At 38.6% G+C, this 14,036-nt stretch overlaps 1 protein-coding gene across 7 annotated transcripts in view; it reads left to right on the forward strand.

Annotated features, from left to right (window-relative positions):
• Positions 1–14,036, forward strand: part of inpp4b (inositol polyphosphate-4-phosphatase type II B) — a 149,144-nt gene that overhangs the window by 86,002 nt on the left and 49,106 nt on the right. For all 7 annotated transcript variants that reach the window (XM_034129527.1, XM_034129528.1, XM_034129529.1 and 4 more), the window contains 2 exons: positions 1,504–1,634; positions 10,968–11,072. In XM_034129527.1, coding sequence (XP_033985418.1) covers positions 1,504–1,634; positions 10,968–11,072 — 236 coding nt within the window. The remainder of the gene's footprint in view (positions 1–1,503; positions 1,635–10,967; positions 11,073–14,036) is intronic.

The raw sequence follows: 14,036 nt of genomic DNA on the forward strand, positions 1-14,036 counted from the left end.
ACCCCCTTAGGAGAAGGTGGGCTGTGAGCTTACAGGGTGATGCTGGGCTGGAGGTGGAGATGGGGGTTTTGGAAATGCTAACAAAACAACAACAAAGGCAACAGGCATGCAGCCACAAAGTGAGCGGAGCACTGACTGCTTAAGCACAGCTCCATAATTAAAAGAGAGACTGTGTCGTGTGAGTTTAGCATCAGATTGGTCTGTCTAAACTTGCCTGCAGGCTTACATAAATAAAGATTATATCACACAATGTATCAGTCTAGCTCTAGTCCAAATTGGGTGCAAAACAAATTACATTTAAAATGAAAAAACGACATAGGGACATGTGAGTGATTTGGCTGAAACCCTTTAAAAGACTGGGTTTGATCATGACTTTGATACAATGACCTTGATTTACTCTGTCTCTTTATCTCTGGGGCTATTTTTACTGCGTTCTGCTTAGCATTGAAATACTTCAAAGTAATCTAAAAATATTTTCCTTACCTGGAGGAGACCAGGAAATGGTCCGGCGAGGCCATCAGCGCCTCATGTTTGTTGTAGTAGTTGAACTACAACAAAGAAATAACTACTACATTATGCATTCAAGCAATTATTCCCAGTCTTAACAATAAGTCGGGCCAACGAGCGTGCAGCCTTTCATTTCAAGACATACATTATACAAAATGCATGAGGTATAATCACTGAAAATTGGGCCTGTTATCATGAAAGCAATGCATATGACCATGTTTGTTTTCTTCAATTACATATTGAACCTCCTTCAACCTCTAATTTTCTATAATATAGGTGCAATTTACTTTTCAATGGATGCTTGAGGGCTGGTTTCTGAATGATAAGTCCATCTGATGTCACTTGATGCAATTAATTAACCAATGAAAGAGGGTCGTACGCGGGGAAATTGGTCCCCCTTAACACAAAGACATGGTCACACTCATGCACAGCCCCTGTTCTTTCCTACAGAAGGAGCACAGATGATTTTAGCCTTAGGCTGCAGGTACAACTAGATGAAGGACAGGAGACGGATCACTCCAGTGACACCAGTAAAGACCGGATGGGTTTATTTTACGCGTAATGGCCGAAAAAGTGCAGGAGCAGGCAATGAATTTGACAGGGAAGATTGGATAAGTGAGCACAAGCTTCTAGCCTGAGGTTCAGGTTTTTTCTAAATCAGACGGTGTGCGTGCGTGCGTGCGTGCGTGCGTGCGTGCGTGCGTGCGTGCGTGTGTGGTTCAGTATGTACTATTCTGCATCTGTATTTTACATGGACTGTTCATCATTTTGTAATACCCTAACTATAAAACTTTGATTTGAAAGAGTGTGGGAAGCATGCTTATGACCCAACATTAGATGCAGCATATATAACACATATTACTTTTCCTCCCTTACATTGGATTGTTTTATGTTTTAGTATGTTTTAAACACAAATAAGCTTTTCAATATAGCAAGATAACCAATGTTTGTGTACGTCACTGACGGTGGTCCTCACAGATGTGTGTTTCTCTGCAGGGTCCGGCACCTGAGGGAGCTGGGGGAGCTTTCTCCTCACTGGGACAACTTAAGAAAAGAGGTGATGACCCGATACGGAGGAATCATCGGCTCCTACCAGGAGACTTTGGCTGAGCTGGACAAGATTACTGGTACGACATTCATATCTGTCCACACATTTATTCACACACACATGAACTCAGGTCAATATAGCTCAACATGACACATTTGTCTCCACTTTACAATCTGTATGCAACTACCTCTGTCCTTTATTTCCCTGGCATTGGATAGAGAATAACTCCACAAATAAATCTTTTTAATGTGGAATAAAGAAAGAAACCTCAGGAAGAGCAACTGAGGAAAGATCCCTGTCCAAAGAGAAGAGACATTAAATATATGTTGTGTGTACAGAATACATCAATATGATTTAATAACATTATAGAGTGAATTAGTGCATTGAGTGTGAACACATATGAAAAATATGTTTTACAAATCATATAATAACACCGACGATGCTTGATGTTTCCTTGATGTAATTTCTATTTTGAAAAAATGTTTATCTGGTGAAACAAAAGGTTGATTGTAGTGAGAGTTGTCTCTCACTGTAATGTACGGTCCCTAAATATAGAGACATTATAGGAGTAAAGATGTGAGGTGTATAATTAAAGGGGCGAGGTGTATAATTTCCCAGAGTTCACCCTGTTACTCAATCATAGTTTAAAGAAACACCAGCAGCGTCCCCTGACCTGTGATGTTAAGCCCAAGAAGAGAGGACAAGTCTGCATCAAACGATGGTTTCTGGGTGATTTGTGTCAATGGAAAGCTTAGTGTGAGGTTGTTTCATTTATCTACTAGCTGTCAAAGAGTTTCCATAGCAACAGAGGTTTCATCGGGGGCAATTGAAATGTGTTTGCACTTGTGAGTTCTGTCGAACTAAACGTTTGCAGAGCACATTAAAAAAACGGTTGCAAATAGGAGTTTATAAATATTCTGTGTTCTACTTGCTATGCAAATATTTGTTCACACTTTTCTGCAAATGTTTTACATAATAAATGTAATCCACGCAATTAGCTCTAATGTGAGCACGAAACGTAATTAGGCTGGTTCTCATTTGCTTCTGACACTTAACAAGGAAACATTGGACATGTGATTAAGCCTCAGACTGCCAGTGAGGTGTTTGTAATGGATTTAGAAAATGTAGGAGACTTATTGCTGTGTTTAGTTTAATCACTCAAAAGTAGGATGAAAACGTATAAAGCCTTACTAGCACTCAGGAAAAATATATTACGGTGGTCGTACGTTTTTTGTCTCTGCCCAAAACTAAACGTATGAAATGATTACAAACTAAGATTATAATAGAAATAATAACACTGACATACAAAAGCTTATTGACTGTTCAATAACTCTGGATTTGTTTCCTCTTCATTATCTATTCCTATGCATAATTTAGTTTCCTACTGGCATATGGACATTACGGACACTGATTAATTTTACTCTCATCTCCATAATTAGATATTTGTCTCTGCTACTCTGCACTGCCCAGCTGATAAGAGATGATGGCCTCTAAGCCTCTGCCTTCCTGAGCTCTGAGGGGGGGGGGGAGGCTGAGGGGGGGTGGATAATGTGGCATTGGTCATTATAGTTCCTGACAAGTCTCTTGTGTGGCGCAGATGCTGCAATACACAAAGGAACGCCGGCCCAACTCACCACTCTAATCCAGGCCTGCATTAATTCAGCAGGATGACAGACATTGCTAAACAAGTTGGGTGGGCGCGCCGCTGCAGATTAATTATTGATAAGCAATATCAATAAAACAGGCGGAGAGTGGAGACAGATTTAGGGTGAAGACCAGCGGTTGAGCAAAGACAGGGAAAAGGAATGAAAATATTGTTAATCAAATAAGTCATATGACGACAATCAAAGCATTAAGTGGCATATTTCACGAGAGAAGTTAGTGTGTGGGATTCATTGGTGTCATTTACACCGCTGGACATGTCCCCACCATTTTTTTAAATGGCTGATTATGTCTCTATTACCTTTTTTAAAGTATATTTTGTAAAAAGTTTCACAAAGGTTTATTTGTACACTACGAAAACATAGCATGCCATGTAAATATAGAATACATTAATGTGTATTTTCCTAAGCACAAAGAAATACCCCCTTGGCTTACTCATTATAAAATAACCAGAACTCAGCCAACATTTGCTTTTTTTTCAGAAACATTTTCATTCAAATGTTGCATTGTGTTACAAAATAGTTCAAACATCCACCTCCCCAACCCACAGCAGGGAGGCTGATGAAAACAAACAAATACAATACAATTGAAATTGTTTGTAGAAATTGTAATATATATATAAAAATAGGTAAATACATAATACTAATACTAATGTTTTGCACCGTCATTCACCGACTGCTACGTGGAAAAAGACTAAATATGTCAAAATATCAGGATGAAATGAGATGATATAGGGATAAGGAATGAGCCAGACAGAAAGGAGAACTAGAACCACGTGATTACAGTAAAAGTAAAAGTAGAATAAGATAAAATATATAAATACAACATATTAAAATAAAAATTGCCCGGACTAAGTTATGACATATACAGAGCGCTGGCAGCAATTGCTTGTGGCAGTATTGAATCACAGTTCCCTTATCCGAGGGAAGCTTTCACAAGGCATTAAAACTGTGTACATATACTGTATATAAACGGTTGCAACCTTGTAAACCATTTTTCATTTGAGCCTGTTAAAGAATACTTGATTTGTTTAAGCTCGAGAAAGAACATCACATCAGTAAACTTAAAACACTTCCTTACATTTCTTGTTTTTTCCTGATCTTTGTAATTATCTTATCAAACTTAATTCTGATCCCCACGTTGCATTGCCTAAAAGAGCATATGTTGAAGACCGTTAAAATGTCTTCTAAAAAAACTGACGCCCTTGGTGTGGTTGTCTTAACGTGTATGTACTCACAAATCAATACTTTAAGGGGATTTATCAATGTGATGGCACTTGACACAATGCAATAAAAACGAAATGCATGCAGGACGTCTTTTAAACGTATGCACACATATTATATAGTCTTTAAATAAGCATTTCAAATGAATGGGAGGATGCACATTATATTATGCTCCAACTCTTTAGGGTTTCTACATTTGCATGCCTCAGTGCCAGCAACACAAGGCTCTTTCAACTCAAGGATGAACTTATTAGACTTTGAGGTCAAGGTTACCTTACATTACAAGCTCAATATATCAATAATGTATTCTTACCACTTTCTCACAAAAGTCTACGAGGATAAAATGATGAATTGATCACATTTTAGTTTGCATGTTGCAATGACGGTTGCTGTCCTTGACTAAGATTTACTTACTAGAATGCGCATATCATTTAAAGTTTATCAAGTCAGAACAGGATTGAAAACAAAGTTGGAGAAATAGAGGAAGAGGAGAGAAACTCTTCGCGGGGATGCTGAGTTAGAGTCGCCATGTTCAGGTTCAGCACCCTCACAGATTTCATTTTATACATTTTTAATGAAGAGCTGACCTCAGCTACTCTAATAACTGCTTTCCATTCATACATTAATCATCCCTACTTTCATTGTTTACCAGCTGGAGAATTGAATGCACCCACGTAATCCTTTTAGCGCTGTCTTTGTTGGGCCTCCAACACTGCCGGCACTTCTCTGCACAAAACTGTCAGTCACTCTTAAACTCCACTTGTGGGATGACTTCAGCTTAAAGCCTAAAGCCACAGTTTGTAGATTAAGGCTCACACCTTCTTCCTCTCTTTAATATCTGTATTTGAACAACAGTCTGTGTCCTCCAGGTAAAGATGTCCAGACATGTTCTCGTTTGCAGTCAACTACAGAAAACATTTTTTTTTTAATATGGAGAGGCCCTTAAAAATAATGACCACAATGTTGAAGGACATAAATTGAATCAGAGTTGAAAAAAAGGAGAAGACGTGACTCGCTCCTGCTTCTCTCAGGCTGAACCCTCTTCCCTCACAGCAGCCTCCTCTGTGTCTATAACATATCTAACTTTGGATTGATTAAAAAGTCCTGCTGTGGTCCCTGCGCCACAGGACCATAAAGATGATACCCTTCACCATGCTGCAGACCTACATTGGTCTGACAGCCCTCACTTACAAGACGCTCTTCTTGTAGTTTGTGATCTTAGGTTTCTCCTTTCAACTTGTCCTCAGGCACTCAGGCAGACATTTATAGCGCAGGATATATAGGTTGCTCATCTTCTAAAGGATTCAAAGGCGTACAGAAGAGGGGCAAAGAGCAAAGAAATGACAGGATAGATTGGAAGAAAATATGGTGGCCAGATGTTGGTCAGTATTGCTGGCATGCAGCCCTTCTGTCACATGGCCAGCCCACCTGGGCCAACAGATGGGGATCTGATACGGCTAATTCATCTAACCTACAACGGTCACTAGCTCCATTAGCCTGGTCCCCAGAGCTCGGAGCAGACACTGAGAGCCCCTGAGCAGGGAGGACAGCTCAGCCGTTCACTTGAATGTTGGCCTTTGGTAAAGCTCCTCCTAGCAAAGCGATCTGTCGACGTACGCTGAGGAGACCAGTTAGATCCTCTGTGGGTGAAGAGATTTGCACAAACAGCATGTAGGTCACTTCAGAAAGTGCAGTACCCATAAGGAGCCGTACACACCGCAGTTTTTGCGTGGCTGTGTCTTTAGTTGAAAGCCCAGTGGCGATCTGCTCATCTGTCACACTGATCATACAGTCAATAACTTTGTTGTTATTAGCATCTGGTTAGCTAGCTATGCTAACGAATATAAGAAGATTTTTCTACAACCAGTAAATAGATAAAGCAAATAAAGGCACATCTTTATATGATCATTATAGTTATAAAAAAACAGGAGAATAAAGTAAACAGGTATAAAATACTATATGACAGTAAAAAAAAGTTGTTATTAATAAACATACAGTTTGAAAGGAGAGTGATTTGTAAAATATCCATAAAGAAAAAGAAAATCTGCTTACAGGTCTGTTTCATATGGATGTTGAGAGATGTATCCCGATCTCCTAATGTTGCTCTCAAAGTGCACCAGATTGATGCTTTTAACTTCAACATTTAAAAAAAAAAATCTTCCCGGGGGAGCATGCCCCCGGACCCCCCTAGAGAAGGTTAGGTCCCCCCCCCCACTTAAATCATGTTCACATGGATAGGAAACTAAATACATTTGCACACATCTTGTGTCCATATCTTTCTGTTGTGGTGGTCATGCCACAACCGTGCACGTGCATGCGCGAGTCATGGTGAGGTATCTGGATTAAGAGGTTGCTTTTTCTTTGCACAGCATGAAAGAAAGGCGAAATGAATGGGCTGTGATTTTAGTATTTTTAAGCAGAGGTCAATCATTTGTACGGGCCCTCGGAGGATGTTGTAAAAATTGAAATGGCCCTTGAGAGGAAAAAGGTTCCCCACCCCTGATGTAAACGGTCTGCAAAATCAAAAACCCTCAAAGTACACCCTGTAGCGAGTAAAACTCGCGGGTGCTAGTGGAGCCTCGCAGATGGGGGATGCTGCCGCTCCCTCTGCACCCCCCCCCTTCCCGCGTCCATTCGTGATGTCTCGCTGTCTCGCAGACCCCACGCAGCAAGCAGGAAATGAACCCAGCTCACACTGTCCGCTCCTCACAGCAGCAAGCCGCGCAACGTCCCGCCAACACAGCACCCAGACCCCACGCAGCATTCTCATCTTTGTTTGTCATTACTGGTGTCATTTTCTGGTTGCTAACGCCATTGTAACACATAATCACTGATGTTCAGCTGTAACGGTGGTAGACTCATCAGAACAGAGTGGGCGAGCTGACCAATCAGAGCACAGTGGGCTCACAGGGAGGGGGGGGCAGGAGCTCCAACAAGCTGTGTAGGACAGAGAGTGAATACACATACTTTACAGAGATGCTGTATGAGAAACCAATGTGAGTTTGGAAAATTGCACGGTATAAATGTATTCTAGTAGACCTTAACAATGGAATTATGATCAGTAGAAATGGCCATGACATGGGACCTTTAAGATTGTGAAAGGGAGCGAGAGGTGATGACGACATGTATTTGTATATGGGTCTCCATAATTTAAATGATATTATGCTACACATATTGGAGGTAACTTGAGGAACAAATCTAATGGTCTTTGTGACCCTCTCAACATTTCATTTAGTGCCATTTTCAGGCCACAATTTATATTTGCCTATTTCCATGTAAGCATGATCACTGTTATCCTGCTCTACTACTGTTATAAATGCTTAGCATTTACCACCACCATTGTGTACAGGTCTTATAGTGCTGCCAATAGGGCTGTTGTCTCGCAGACAAATACATGACACATGAAATCTGACCCTTGCCTGGTGCCTCTGCTTGATAAATAAAGCCTGTATTATTGGCAGAATGTGTCCCATCTGTGCCTCGAAAAAAGGCATAAAACCCCTTTGAATCTGGCCATGTGGAGCTCATGTTGTTGTCTTCCCTGTATTAAGTCGACAGATTGTATATTTACAGTTTGGAAATGGCATCTGTTTACATTTGCACTTAGCAGCAAATCTGTTATCACCTCAGGAAGAAGATATGATTGATTTTCAGTGATGGAAAATCATAATTCTAAGCTAGCTGTCGGCTCCAGCTGAGTCATAACTTATTTCATTTCTGGGGTAACACATTTCAGCTTGAGTGGGTCAGCAGTCTCCACATTATATACAGTAATGGAGGCGCAGTGTGTTTGTGTTCATGTTTGGCTAACCTGCCAAACGATGTTAAAAATGTGTGGCAGGTAACAGATTTTCTCATCTCGAATTCTGTGTAAACATAAACCTTCTGTAGCAGCGAGGCTCTGATGGGTGCATGCTGGTGTGCAGCCTCGAGAGTAATTAAAACACAGGATGGATAGGAGTGAGTACAGCTGCGTAATTTAGTTCTTCTCCACACACAGGGCACATGTCAGATAGAAGAGTTCAGTTTTTTCATTATGCTACAATTAACCTACATACGCAAGCATACCCACTTCTTCACCTTCATGGTAAATCAACTGCATTTATATAGTCCTTGTCAAGTCTTTACAACACGTAATAATAGGAAACAGTAGTAGAACTTTTGTCATTTAATTCTAAATTAGTTTTAACACAAATCATTCAGTGTGTACAAAGATTTGGTATAGAATCCTGGTATAAATGTTGCTGTCATGTATTCACTCTGTCATGATTAGCGTACTGAATTTGAGATGTTTATATATTTATCTAAAATAACAGTCATGAATATTTCTTTATCTACCACAAGAGTAAAAAGAGCATATATTTTTGTTTATACTTCTTCTGACGTTTTTTTTAACTCTCCTCATGAATGTTTTTTACTCTCTCTTGGTACATCTTCCCCGGGGGGATATAATAATATATATATATATATATATAATCACTTCCTCTGGTTCAAAGGAAAGTTATGATGTGTTTCCCACATCAGCAAAAAGCAGATTGTCTGAGAAAAAAGAAAGAGAAAAACTGAGTGGATATATGAGCCACGATCTTTGTGGGCAGGCAGAAGACAGAGGAGAATCAAAAGCTTTATTAATAGACAATTTAAGGAAAACTTGTCATTTAAATGTCACTTTTAGATTACTACTGTCATGTGATAAAGAGATATAACATGAATAAAGCACCACAGAATCCTACGGTCTATTCAGTTGTATACTCAATAGACAAACATGTTTCTAAAGGCCTACATAACTTCATTATATAAAAATTGAACAGTTGAAAAACAAAAGCACATGTTATTGCATATCTACACTCTTCAATGACAATATTTCGAAGTATTTGTTTACATGCAATTTAAATTAACAACATGCCTTCTCATAGGAAATACATTACATTGCATTTAGCTGACGCTTTTATCCAAAGCGACTTACAATAAGTGCATTCGACCAAGAAGATACACACTTGAAGAAAACAGAATCATATAAGTACATCAGGTTTCATAGAGTGCATTCAAGCGCTACTCAACTAGCTTTAGATAAGCCAGTCCTTTGTTAGTATATAAGTGCTTTGTTAGTAATTATATCGCTCGAAGTGGAGTCGAAAGAGATGAGTGTTTAGTCTGCGCCGGAAGATGTGTAGGTTTCTGCGGTCCTGATGTCAATGGGGAGCTCATTCCGCCATTTTGGAGCCAGGATAGCAAACCGACGTGTTTTTGCTGATGGGAACTTGGGTCCCCCTCGCAGTGCGGGTGCAGGACAACCAGTTAAAGCAGTTTCTGCTGGTTCTCTACTTTTAAGCTTATTCCTTAAACAGGACTTTCAAAGTTATATTTCTTAAAAGAGGATTTAATTAAATGTTTGATGCCAAACTAGAGAATGAAACTTGGTTATTGGATAATGTTTTTTGTCCCTTTTTGGTCTTATGTATCTGTTTCGAATAGCTTCATTTGAAATGACTTACCTTTGCTGGAAACATCACAACACTTTTGCCTCTGTTCCTTGATTGTTCTTGAAAGCTTTTCCTCAAAGAGACTCATCAACACTGTTTCCATATTTGAAGTTTAACAGCCAAAAAACAGAGTCGGATTGTGTTTTGAGCTTAAATATAAACCTCAGCCAAAGAGTATTGTTTGGCAGAACATTTTAATTGGACGTTTTAAGCAAAGTAGTGGCTGCAAAGGGCATACAATCCTGTGCTTAAAGGATACACTGAGCATTAGTGGATATTATAGGCAATTGATTAATAATGAGGTACTTTTGAGCTGCTAGTTGATCTCTTATTGATATATTTATCTGATTTACGAAGTGTGTTAAATGATCTGGCATCTGACATTTATTTTATTACATTAAAATGCCAAACAAATAACAGTTTGTTGTTAATTGTTTGAATAGTGTCTGTGTATCTGTCACAGTTTATTTAGCAATTAGGTATTTGGTGGGAAAATGGCCGGGTAAATTAGACTTTACTAATTTGGAACTTCAGCTTATTTTTCAGTATTTTAAAAGACGAACAAAAAAGAGTTTTCATCAGACTTCATGCATTATTTGCCACCATTTTACTTTGATTATTGTGGCAATTAAGTTGTGAAAACCTCCGCAGCCTCACCATGTATAATTGAATCTGCACTGCAGCTTCTTCTACAAGCTCTAATTAAAATGGATTTTAATTTGGTGCTATGTATTCCCTTTTGTGACTCATTAAATATATCTAAGTTATTCAATTAAATCAATGTTTCTTTTCATTGGATAATCAAAGAACATTGCATCAATCTAACCTATTATCTAATGTGTGCTAATCTGATCCTCTGTCTTTGTGTGTATAGCACATAAACAAGGTTAGAAAGGGGAAACCATATGATGTAAGATTAAGTATAGCTGTAAGAGATTTCTATAACGCAAGAAAACTTTCACAAGGATGTTTTTTTTGTCTTTATACCATCCACCATCTCAGTTATGTTTTATGACAATATGACATATTCTCTGTTTTTTTTAGGTCGTTCATTCAAGCCAAGCTGCTGCAAAGCCCAGAAATCTCTGGAGTTCATCCCAATAAACCTGCACACCCAGAGGATGAGGGTGACGTGCCCCAGAAAAACAGGTAATACAGCACTGCTTTAGACTTCTGTTATATCTATTATTACACCTAATACTAACACCTGGCAGAGCTAAGTCATATTCACACTCTTTTAGCTCTAAGCCTACTATCCGCCTATCCGCATATCCGCCTCCTTAGCTGTTCAATTCTCTGTGATGTTCACCATCTTAGTGTGTGTCTGCTGGGGCTGAGCAGGTACTGTTCATTAGTTTAATAGAGATTTTTACTCAAACAGCGCTTTGAGAGTATTCATAGCGAACCAAAACAATAAAATTGCAGGCCAAACAGATCAAAATGAGCTAAAACTGGCTATAAAACCCCATTAGGCATAGGGGATCTGCAGATTTAGGCGAGCCTTTTTCACATTTATTTTATTATTTCAAATTTGTATTCCGTACATTGTTATTATTATAAAAACATGAAGTAAGACTGCTTTCAAATGTTTAACAAACCTGCTGAAAAGCAACTTGGCTCAGCAGCTGTTTGACCTCAAACCTTCGAACATTGTTATTTGCATTATAAGGCTGCATAAAATCCAGGAAATTAGAAAAATGTATAAATAAAAAGGGGACGGCAGAGGTCAAGAAGCCGCAGGCCTTTAACCCTTAGATGCATAAGTGGGTCTTTTTTGACCCGGTGAGGTGGTTTTCTTGAAGTATCTTTGTAATTACATTTTTTTATCATTTCATATTCCAGCAAAAACATGTTTTGGATATCATGCCATTCAAATTTTTAATTGAAATGTTATACATTTTAAGAAATTGTAGTTTTTGTATCTCTACCCCAAGCTTTCATAAGTGGGTCAAAAATGACCCGCATTCATTTATATGGAATCCTATGGGAACCTTTGATTCTTATCACCTGTTGCTGTCAGGAATACATTCACTGTAGAACACACAGACTACATCACAAGTGACACCTCTCAGGAAGATTATTTTACACAGCAAGATCTGATACCGGTCAGTATAATAATAATAATAATAATAATAATAACACATTATATTTGTATAGGGCTTTTCAAGGACTCAAAATCGCTTTACAATATAAGGGAAGGTTAGGGTGGGGGGTATAAGACTATCAAACTTGATCAACCGGCATGGATTGATGAGGGGTGGGCTATGAGTAGACAAGAGGAGAAGACATGAGTTTTGAAAAAAGACTGGAATACTGTGAGGGTCTCAGAATAGCAGAGATCTTTGGGACAATATGTTCAAAACGTTTTTTTTCAAAATGTAAAAGAAATGTCTAAAATTATAAATTGTGAAAAATTAAATATAAAATATTTCTAATGTGAACCAAAATATAATACTAAATATTATACAAGGGTCCAGTCACTCGTGCATCTAAGGGTTAAGGAGAAAAACAAACTAGCAAAAAAAAGAAAACTTTACTCATATAGGATAGAAACAGAGACAACAAAATAAGAAACAACTTACCATCCGTCACCAATAATCCAATCCATAAAAACAAAATATAATACAGGAAATAAAAGGAAAAAACATGTCACATGAGAAGTGTTACATGTCAAAAAACAATGAGAGACCATGGATATGCTTAGATTTGTACAAAGCAAGGTGGAGTTGATCAACCTGTCTCTGTAGTTTTATATGAGCGAGGGCAATTACATTTAAAGATGTTGCTAAATAACCCTATTCTATAATCTGCTGTGGCTGTCACCTCCCTTTGTGATTCTCCGTCTGACTCCTCCATCTGTCAGAGATCCTCGCGGGTCTCAGACAGGGCAGTTCTAGGTCATCGCTCAGGTTGAAAGGTGAGAATTAACTTGGCCTGAGAAGATAGACAAACCACTAATTAAGCCCTTTGCGTTTTTCCTGAGAGAGACTGGGAGTCTCCTGCTCTGTAACTGGCAGGGCCTGTTATTGCCCTGAAACTGTCTCTGTGTATTAAGGCAACTAACTGCTACCTCTCTACCTGTGAGGGGGCTCCATTTTCATCCATACGCTCCATGATTGATGCACAGTCGAAGACGGACAAAATCTTGACATAAACCTAGCTTCTTACACTGTAGACATCGGGGATGACAGATACAAAGTGTAAAAATCAAGTTATCCTACATCCAGAATGTCGTACACTGTCAACACAGAGAAAGAAGGGTAAGATCAAGATACAACAAGCGTTAGAGTAGTTTGTCAATTGATTGATAGACACCCTGATAATTACCCTCTTTGGGGCCATTTCACACCTTGACTCGATTCCAGACAGCGGTGCTTAAAGCTGTGTGGATGTGTGTGGACTATGTTTACTGCATTTAAACATAGATAACCTGCAGGATAACACAACTCCCATCGGCTTCAGTGTTGATTAAGAAATCTAGGGGAAAGCAGGAATCTAAAGATACATAGCTGAATCACAAAACTGAATTGTGTCACACAAATCAAGTAAATCTAAAACATTTAAATATATCATTTTCAGTTCACTTAATGTTTTATTGATTGCGCTTTTTATGCATAAGCATCCTCTTCCCTTATTCTCATCCTGCACATCAGCTCATATACAAGTGAGTTACAGTAGATGTGTATGGATTTTATGAAAACAGACATGCATGTCATTCTGGAAGAGTTTTCTTTTGAATGATGACTGCATGTTCATGTCATATATGATGGACTATCTGTCTGTTATTCATTCCCACATTTATACTGTATAACAAAATGAGTTGCTAGTGGTGCTGTATGTAATGGAGATATTAAAATGGCACTGTCTTGAGATGGAGCTTAATTGAACTCATGATACTATTTTTCAGATTTTAGTCAAGCTTTGTATGCTCGTAAAAGAATAGTTGCTTTATTATAATTTGATGAAGTGTAAAACGGTCTTTCACCGCTGTGTAGAAGCTTTTTAAACATAACTACAGTAATTGTAGTAGGTGCATGATTTTTTAAGGTAGTGCTGAGACAGAAAGACATACAAGTATGATGGTTTAAATATCTTAGTGTTAGTTTTAGAACA

This window comes from Trematomus bernacchii, unplaced genomic scaffold (assembly GCF_902827165.1).
Source record: "Trematomus bernacchii unplaced genomic scaffold, fTreBer1.1, whole genome shotgun sequence".
NCBI classification, from domain to species: Eukaryota; Metazoa; Chordata; class Actinopteri; order Perciformes; family Nototheniidae; genus Trematomus; species Trematomus bernacchii.